Here is a 9,718-nt window from a genome sequence, read left to right as displayed (position 1 = left end):
CTGCTGTTTATTGAAGAAGGGTTGGTAACGTGGGAATGACCCACAGCGAACAAAGGGCTATGACCAAATAACTAAGCAAACCTTTTGAAGACCTTAAATTTACAGCTTTGAGAAAGCCGCATGCATCACAATGTTTCTTTTGCTGCAAAATTTTAAGTTGCCAACTGAATCACCTTTGGGTCTGCAAAAATGGTGAAATGTACTTTAAAAATGCCTACAGGCACATTTGGAAACTTATTTGTGTAAATGTGTTTCCTGCCCATCACCTGAATCCCTGGGTGGGGTACGATAATAAAATGTTGAGTGTAGGTGGTGAGCCCCATCTCAAAATGGCTGCTGCAGGAGGCAGTCTCGAACCAAAATGGATGTCACAGGAGGCAGAGCCAAACACGACACCTCCCTCTACGTTTTGTAAAAGAATCACAGAAGAGGGAGAAGGGTGATTGAAAATCTAAAGGCTTAGATCCTCACACTGACAAAGAAAGCCCAGGTACTTACCAGTCCTCCCGGCCCTCCAGTGGCTGCAGCTGCTACCTTTGCATTTTGTATGAGCTCAGGTAATAAGCTATGTCAGGAGTGTCCAACTTTGATGAGGATCGTAGTCCATTAACATCTGGGGCACCAGTGTTGGACACCCCCGAGTTATGCAATGGTCCCCCCTTTTAAAAAACTTGTCAATCACCATGGCATAACCCAAAATGGTGGGACGCAACAACCCTCTTTGGTTGGGGAAGTTAGTTGTAGAGCAAAAGGTCACTTACCGTGGCTTGGGGAGTGTTGGATAACTTTATCTATCATCATAAGAAACCAGCAGAGAAAAATAAATTTTTAAAAAGGATTTTATTGAAAAAATAAGAAAATGAAATAAACTGAATTATTTTATAATGAGCCCCTTGGGGGAGGGCAGTAATAAATAAATAAATTTATATATATATATTCATTCAGTGTATATGGGTTTCAGCTCATCCTAAGAAACCAGCACAGAAAGAAACCAGAAAGAAATCATAAGAAACCAGCACAGAAAAATAAATTTCTTTTTTTAAGGTTATTTTTAATTTTTTTTAAGGATTTTATTGAGAAAATAAGAAAATGAAACAAACTAAATTATTTTATAATGAGCCCCTTGGGGGAGGGCGGTATATATATATATTCAGTGTATATGGGTTTCAGGTCATCATAAGAAACCAGCACAGAAAAATTAATTTCTTTTTTTAAAAGGATTTTATTGAAAAAATAAGAAAATGGAATAAATTCCCACTCACAATCACTCAGTTACTGGGGGTAAAAACACACACATACAAGGTTTCCCAGGATGCAATTTAGAGGTGAAAGACAGGTTGTGGCTATAGAGAAAAGCGATGGGACATTAAATATTATATTTACCAGACTTGCAGTGAACATCCAGGAGACAGAGACCTAATGGGCCAGCACTAGGCTCTGGATGATCAGCTCTTATGGAACTCTATTATCAAACAGCAAAGTAGGGTGTGATAATATTGAACACTTAACTGGGGTCCCAGGCATGCCTTTATAAGGAAAAATGTGTGTTGGGCCAAAGGAAGTCCTTTGAACAAAGGATTTTTCCTGCTGTCCCAGGTGCTGCAATGATCTTGAGTGTCAGACTATGGACCTGACGGCTCACCCATTATCTTGATGGGTTTTGCCAGGTGTTAGACAATAAACAGGTAACGACCCTTAATGGGGGTTACCACCCAGATGGTCACAAGAAGGGTGAGTCAGAGGAAGATCCTTGAATAGGTGAAGAGACATAGACAAAGGAGAACTGGTTTGTCCAGGTGTGCTGTTGTTCATATTCAAATGCTGTTTCCTGAGTACATGCAAGGCATGAGGTCAAGGGAGGAGGTCATTCAGGCAGTCTTGCCCAAAAGGTCAGACACAGTCCCAAGATGGAGTTCTGAATTGAAACAGGCTGCTCTGTTCAGGGCACTGATCTGCCAGGTCAGAACTCCAGGCAGAAAGACCATTCTCTCCCCCTCCATGCCATGCCATCCCAGGTCAGGCTGGTTACCATGGAGTGCAATGGTGCCCATGTGCACATTGGGGAGACATGACCTAGATCCTATGCATATGATCCATAAAGGAAACCATGGTCCTTAGTTTGCAAGACCTGAGCAAGGCTGTTAATGATAGGACATGTTGAAAGAACAAGAACAAGAACAAGAGTTTGGATTTATATCCCCCCTTTCTCTCCTGCAGGAGACTCAAAGGGGCTGACAATCTCCTTGCCCTTCCCCCCTCACAACAAACACCCTGTGAGGTAGATGGGGCTGAGAGAGCTCCGAGAAGCTGTGACTAGCCCAAGGTCACCCAGCTGGCGTGTGTGGGAGTGTACAGGCTAATCTGAATTCCCCAGATAAGCCTCCACAGCTCAGGCGGCAGAGCTGGGAATCAAACCCGGTTCCTCCAGATTAGATACACGAGCTCTTAACCTCCTATGCCACTGCTGCTCCTGAATGAAAGATAATTGCCATAAGTTGGAACAGACCTCACAGTACATAACACACGCGGCCTTACTTTGGCTATACAGCTGTAGCTCACACATTTTTAAACCCATCCTTCCTCCAAGTGGCTCAGGGGACTGGACATGATCTATGCTTCCCTCTTATCGTAGATTAGATGGCCCATGATTTTCCAGTGCTTTTCATGCCTGGCAGGGTTTTTCAACCTGGGACCCCCAGATCCCAGTTCAACACTTGAACCACAGCAGCACAGTATAAACGCTGCACTGTCTTCTAGAGATGAAGAGATCACACCTCTCAAGAGGCCCGGTCAGCAGCCAGCCCCTTCTTGAGACAGTCGTATAGGCCCTGCAAAGTTTAATGCTACCTTTTAACAAGCCTGCTATCTTCAGTTTTGGATCGGCCAACCCAATTTAGCACAGCCGAAAGAATCCACATGGGGTTTCCCAGGTTGTGCCAGGGGTCAAAATTGTACTTGCACTATTTGAAGCAACTCTTTCAAAGCACAGGGCCGGGGAGTCATTTTGTCATGCCTGGCACAAACAGACAGGCACCAAGGTTCTGTTTCACACATATGGCCATTAAAGGCTGTTGCCCATTGCTCCAAACTGAGGACAGCCGTGTCTGTGTTTGTGTGAAGTGCCATCCAGTCATGGCTAACCTATGGTGATCACATACTGTTTTCAAGAGAAGAGACTAACAGAGGTGGTTTGCCATTGCCAGGCTCTGCTCAACAAACTTGGAATTCCTTGGTTGTCTCCGACTCAAGCACTAGCCAGAGCCATCCACCCCCTTAAAAAGGAAAAACCTCAAGAAATCTGTTAAGAGTGGACAGTGGTGAAGCCACCAGGGGACCGGGGGGTGCACAACGCACCGGACACACCGATTCTGGTCACGCGGGGGCGGAAAAATCCCCCCGCCCCCCCTTTCGCGGCTCCTCCCGCCCCCCCACGGCACACACCCCACTTACTTTTAGGAATGGAACATCCTAGAGAAGAAGCCTACCCGCGTTGCCTGGCCTGGTGGGAACTACATTTCTGACCTAGCTACGCACTCTGGCCTAGCTACGCCTCTGAGAGTGGAACAACCATTTACTTAAGGGTCCAGCGTTTCACATTTGATCAGATCTTAAAGGCAAGAGTTTATTTAGTTTTTAAAAGAAGATATTTCACAGCCAGGAACATAGAGGGAAGCCCCACAGTGCACCTTTGGAATGTTTGGGAGGCCACAAACTTTCTTCAGCTCTGCATACAAGCAAGACATGAAGACGTGAAGAAAATCGGCGCAGCAGAAGAGAGAATAACACCAAAACCTCTGTGTGTGTGGGAAGAAGACCCTTTAATCCTATATACTCAACAGACATACATACACACTGGAAATTTACGCAAAAGAAAGCAGAGGCTAAAAATCCAACCAGCCGGTACAAGCTTAAGCTACATTACAAACGGTACACTTAAGAGATTCAAAAACTTAGTACCCACAAATGGGGGAAATGCAGCTTCAATTTAAAGGTTGTAACCTGGGGAGGATGGGGGAAGTTTTCTGTTTGATTTCTGGGCTGCTGTTCAGAAAGGGGGGGAAAGTGTAAAGTATCTAAAAGGCATCTTGACATTCAGCCAACAACTAGTACAGAAATCAAGTGATTTGGCTCAGAAATAAGACCTCCAGGCTCTGAATCTCTTCCACAATGTCAGTGTCTAACATAATGAATCGTGATCATCAATGTGAAAGTTTGTGGCTTGTGATGGAAGCGCTGGGCAGGTTTTCACACTTTGGCGTAAGCAAAGGCCTCCCAGCTAGCAACAATAGATTACTCTCAGGTTGGCTTTGTACACTGTGGCTGTGACCTAAATGGTGAAACCTTGTACTGTAGCACTGGGATGTCCCAGGTAAGTTAGCCCAATCGCATGGTGAATTCCCATGCCAGTAATTCCAAGGAATGTGAGGTTTGGCAGAGGAGACTTCCTGTAAGATCAAGTAGAACAATATAGGGAAATAAATTGTGAATGTCATGGCAGCCTGAGCTGCTTAACGTCACAAAGGCATGGCAGGTCCTTGGACATTTGCAATGGTTACACAGCGCATTGCTACCTTTCTTCCCAGGAAGTCTGGGGATGGGGCATATATACGGCTTGTCAGAGCCTCTCTGGTAGCATGCATCAACCAATTCTTCCATCCCCCAAGGGAGAGACCAGGCCACTCTCTTTCTATCCCCTGAAAACAAGGAAAGGGGGGAAATTCAAAGGCGGACATCATTCTGGGAACTTGCTTGCCTGTTTGAAGGAGAGGAGAGGAGACAAATAATCTGAAGGAAATCTAGTTTAAATGCCTGGGAGATCAACCTTCGCCTCAATAGGTCTTGTTTCATCTCAAGATCACCCTTTTCATATCCTTGCAGAATCTGCAAGTAAACTGTACATTCCAGTCTTCCTCCTTCCACAGTTCAGCTCCCCCCGCCCCCACAGAACACACTTGGCCTTCCCTCCCACCTATCCCTGTGCCACAGACAAGTAGGATGGAACAAGTCCTAAGCATGGTCGTATTGATCCCACTGCCCCCCCACCCCCCATCCCCCAAAAATAGAGGCTGAAAAATATAAGATGCGGTGTAGGTTTCCTCCAGGTTGGGTCTTTCCGGCAGTGAAGTCCTTCTCGTGCTCAGTAACATTGTGTTGTGGTTTCTGGCTTCCCATGACTTCTGGTCCATCTAGATTTCTCCCTGGCATGGTAGTTAAACTAGGTCTTTGATTCTCTCAAGTCTGTAAGGAAAATCGAGGACTTATGAAAAACCAACCAACCAACCAAAAAAAAAAGAACCCCTACAGTCCCACCCCCAAAAACTGAAGCCAAATAAGCCCTGTTCACATTATATTGCGTGTATGTACATCTGTTTGTAATGAAATGAAGAAGAAGAAGAAGAAGAAGAAGAAGAAGAAGAAGAAGAAGAAGAAGAAGAAGATAGGGAGGAGTAGGAGGAGGAGTTTGGATTTATATCCCCCCTTTCTCTCCTGCAGGAGACTCAAAGGGGCTTACAATCTCCTTGCCCTTCCCCCCTCACAACAAACACCCTGTGAGGTGGGTGGGGCTGAGAGAGCTCCGAGAAGCTGTGACTAGCCCAAGGTCACCCAGCTGGCGTGTGTGGGAGTGTACAGGCTAATCTGAATTCCCCAGATAAGCCCCCACAGCTCAGGCGGCAGAGCTGGGAATCAAACCCGGTTCCTCCAGATTAGGTACACGAGCTCTTAACCTCCTACGCCACTGCTGCCAACATGTGTTCACTTTACAAACAAAACCAGGACTGCTATTTGGATAAGTGTGGGGTTTAGATCCCATGCTGAGCTGTACATATGTTGAGCGTCACACGAGAATTACTTAATGCACATATAAAGAAAAATCAAGCGTGCGCTGGACATGGACTGAGCACGTGCGCACCGTAACTTGTGAGCAGGGACGCAGTGAACTAACAATGCTCCCTCGCCTTCTACTTACCGATAACCAGTTCTCCTTGCTGATCAAGAGACTTCAGCGAAGCCAACTTCTCGCCGAAGCTCTCTGCCTTGCCCTTTCCGGGTACGGCCGCCTCCCAGGCTCCGGGTGCAGAAACTGGTAGTCTTCCGCCAGAGCCACAGCCTCGTCTCCATTTTCGGGGTGGCGCTCCCGAACCCAGCGCTGAACGTCCTCCGGGAGGAGGTTCAGGAACTGTTCGAGAACCAGCTGCTCCACAATCTCCTCCTTGCTCCGGGCCTCCGGTTGCAGCCACTGGAACAAGAGATCCTGCAGCCGCTCGTAAGCCACCTGAGGGCCTTCAGTCTCTTTGTACGCGAAGCCCCGGAACCGTTTCCGCTGGTTCTCCGAGCCCATGTTGGAAAGGCACGGGACGGCTTGCTCCACTTTGCCGCAGCCCCCGGCCCTGCCAGCCTCCAGGCTGCTGTGAGCTTGCTGGGCGTCTCCAAAGAGGTCAGGCAATAGCATTGCCCTCCCTGGCCCCCGAGCATCTTGGCAGACATCTGGCATTTCTTTAAAGGCTTCGGCATCGTCCTCCATCATCCTCTTTGACCCCTTCCCTTCTCCTAAGGAAGGCATAGGAGATGGCGCGGCCACCTTTGAGGAACAGGATGCCACGCCTGCCTCAGTCTTTGGCTCTTCTTCACATTTTACTGGCAAGCTCATTCTGGTTGGACACTGATTGGCAGATTGCTGAGACATCTCTGAAAGCTTGGCTCCTCCTCCTTCTGCATCATCGCCGGCTGCCTCGGGCTCATCTCTGTCCAAACTTTGATGCTCGGCTCTGCTGGGTGGATCCCTCTCCTCCCTTGGGTCGGCATGGGACGGATCCAGGCTTGGCTCTTGGTTCTTTGTGCTCATCCTTCACAGCAGTGCTGCTCACCAATGCTTTTTCTTCTGAGATGTGGGGAACACAGGCCTCCTCGTGGGCTACTTTCTCTTTCCTATAAAAAACTAAACCTGGGGGAGAGAGAGACAGAATTCATGTTCAAGCCACAAGTTAGCACAGTGTGTCAAGATATGGGAGCAGCCTGGATAAAAACCATTCCCTCCAGACTAGGGTATCTACTGGTATTACAGTTTTGCAAGTGCTGGACTTCTTATTCATATGGAAGAATGTTCCTTTTTTTAACACATACGCAGATGTATATGCATAAATAATTTGCAGTTAAGTATAAATAACATTTTAATAGCCTGACTGGAACAAGAATTTAACCGACTATCGTAACATGGTTTTCTTTATGTACAAAAAAGTATACGTATCTGTCTAATAGCTTCTTTTTAAAATATAATCAAAGAGAACGATGTGAGAAATAGCTAGATTGCTTAATGATTAAGGGTGTTCTTATTTAGCATACTACCTAATGTTAATTTATCTTTCTTAATATGACAAGGTTATAATGCAGATCCCGCTAATATAATCAGCCCTAAAATGTATTACTATTATTATTATGTTTATTTTTTTTAACTTTCTGTCCATTTTCTGTAACTTTTTGTTGATAAAATCAATATTATTTTTTAAAAATCGTAGAATCTGTGGAGGCTCAGGTTCAACTGCGCACTCTGCCACCAAAGCCTGCTGAGTGACATGGAAACAGATTCAAACTCTTAGCCAAATCTACCTTCCAGTGGGTTGTTTGAAGAATAACATTTAAGAGGGAAGGACTACGTCGTAAGCTGTTTTGGGTGCCCATTAAGGAAAAAGGCACAGGAGAAATGAAGTTAAATGAAATAAATTATGAGGCAGGAAATTTTCACCAGTTATTGATAGTATTTCCTTTGTCCACCATGGATCTAACACCCAATTATTTTCAGTAAGTCTTGATGAATCCCAGGGGACTTACTCCTGAATAGTTGCATGCTTAACAGTTTTACACTGCCCCATTTGTAATCAGAATGTGACTCTCACCTTGTGCAAGCTCAGGATGCAAATAAGCAACCACTTAACCTGAAAGACCTTTATTTTGTTATTCATGTGCTAGATTGTTAGCTTGCTGTTCTTGTACACCATCACCTCTGACCATGATTTTTGTTAATGATAGCGAACACACCAGTGTACTACAGTGTAAAGCTTCTGGACAAAAGCTCAACGCCAAAACGCCAAGGGGAAAAAGTTAAGAACAAGCAGGCCCCTATTTAATACGTTTCTGCACTTTTCCTGTTTGCAAGAGATTTGCAACAAAACATGCAAGTGATGTCTCCTCCCACCTGATTATGTTGGATGATCTGATTATACAGGAGCTGACTCCATTAGATGGATCTGCCTTCACAATTTGCTCATTTGTTTTCCGCAGGAACAAGCCACATTAAACAAAGTAGTCTATTAAATGGAGGCCACTTTTAACCCTCCACTAACACATTGTTACGTGAAGCCTAATGGACCCGAAGGCAGCCTTATGCAGATGTTGAATGCTTATTATGCCTACCCTCCCCTTTTACAGTTTTCAAAGTTTTAATTCCTCTTCAGTATTTATGCTTTTACTCTGTTTCCTTCCTACCTCTGGAGATCCCAACTTCCTTTTACCAGTAGTTTTTGCATTCAGCTCTTTCTACATACATATGTACTGTTTTAATGTGCTTTATTTGTATTTATTTATTTTATATTTTATGTGTATATCCCGCCAATCTCCCAAGGGACTCGAGGCGGCTTACATATATATAAAAACATATAAAATCATAAAAACAATACAAGTACTTTGTCCTTTAACATGGTTTATCCTTTATCTGACTTACCTTGCTGGTCTGTGACTGTAGCAAAGATTGACTTGATTGCGGCGGGAAGGGGAAAAAGCCACTTCCTTCCTCTCTTACCTACCCCTCCCTCGGTGTCCCCTCTCGCTTTCTCTCCCTCACGTCTGAACGCGGCCCCAGGCGGGGTCAGAATGCGAGTTTCTGCAACTCGGCCACCTCAGTTTGCAATTCGGTCCGGATCCCAGCCTGCCGCCTCCCTCCTGCGCAATAAACCCGGAGCCCCCCGACAAAACGGAGCCGAAGCCCCTTCGCGACACCTACCCGCTTCCAGGCCCAGGTGCGACTGAGCCTCCGAAACGCACTTCCGGGGAGGAACCAATCACTGCTCGTTTTACATAGGTATCCGGCTGCCTGTAAACAACGTGAGCCGCCATTGGTGGCAGTGTTCCTTAAAGGCGCAGAGCGACGCCGCTCTGGCTCTAGGCGAGTCTATGGTGAAAACGCTTGGGGAGCAGAGTCGGGGGATCCTTTTGTGGAAGTGTCCGCGAAGGAAACGAAGACGCTGCCCCAGAGCATGGATCAGCCGGGCTCTCTCCGGGCAAAAGTCTCCAATACGTTGCTGAGATAATAGAGAAAATGTTTAGGAGACCATTCGAATCAGGCCCTTCCCCTGTTGTAGCCAATGAACGAATCCCTCCTTTGCATCTCTGTCTCACTGTCTTTTAAAAATATATATTTATTTTATTTATATATTACGTTTTTGCCCCGCCAATCTCCCGAGGGACTCGAGGCGGCTTACATGTAAAACATATAAAAACAATAGTCATATAAAAATAGTATTAAAATATAAACACTATAAACATTTTTTTAATTCCAGCAAGATGGCATAGGAAAAAAACCCTAGATAGGGATATAGAAGGCGGACGTCTGTGCTGCATATTTTTAATAATAAAGATAATAATTTTAATAAAAATCTTTGTCGGTTGTAACGGAGCAGGCAGAGGTGCAGAAAGACTGGGGGGGGGGTCTATCCCACCCCCCACC

At 45.6% G+C, this 9,718-nt stretch overlaps 1 protein-coding gene across 2 annotated transcripts; it reads right to left on the bottom strand.

Moving 5' to 3' along the window:
- Positions 1–3,799: 3,799 nt before the first annotated feature.
- Positions 3,800–9,120, bottom strand: LOC125435149 (neurotrophin receptor-interacting factor 1-like). 2 transcript variants are annotated; one of them, XM_048501226.1, is made up of 3 exons: positions 8,996–9,120; positions 5,969–6,943; positions 3,800–5,238 (listed from the first exon to the last, which is right to left on the bottom strand). In XM_048501226.1, the coding sequence occupies exon 2, from the start codon at positions 6,842–6,844 to the stop codon at positions 6,002–6,004; it is 843 nt and encodes a 280-aa protein (XP_048357183.1). In that variant the 5' UTR covers positions 6,845–6,943; positions 8,996–9,120; the 3' UTR covers positions 3,800–5,238; positions 5,969–6,001. The 2 variants fall into 2 exon arrangements, with proteins under 2 accessions (XP_048357183.1, XP_048357182.1); XM_048501225.1 differs by lacking the exon at positions 8,996–9,120 and adding an exon at positions 8,717–8,989.
- Positions 9,121–9,718: the final 598 nt, after the last annotated feature.

The sequence above is a fragment of the Sphaerodactylus townsendi genome, linkage group LG06, assembly GCF_021028975.2.
Source record: "Sphaerodactylus townsendi isolate TG3544 linkage group LG06, MPM_Stown_v2.3, whole genome shotgun sequence".
NCBI classification, from domain to species: Eukaryota; Metazoa; Chordata; class Lepidosauria; order Squamata; family Sphaerodactylidae; genus Sphaerodactylus; species Sphaerodactylus townsendi.
Note: the sequence above shows the minus strand (reverse complement) of the source record. Positions and strands in the feature narration are given on the sequence as shown.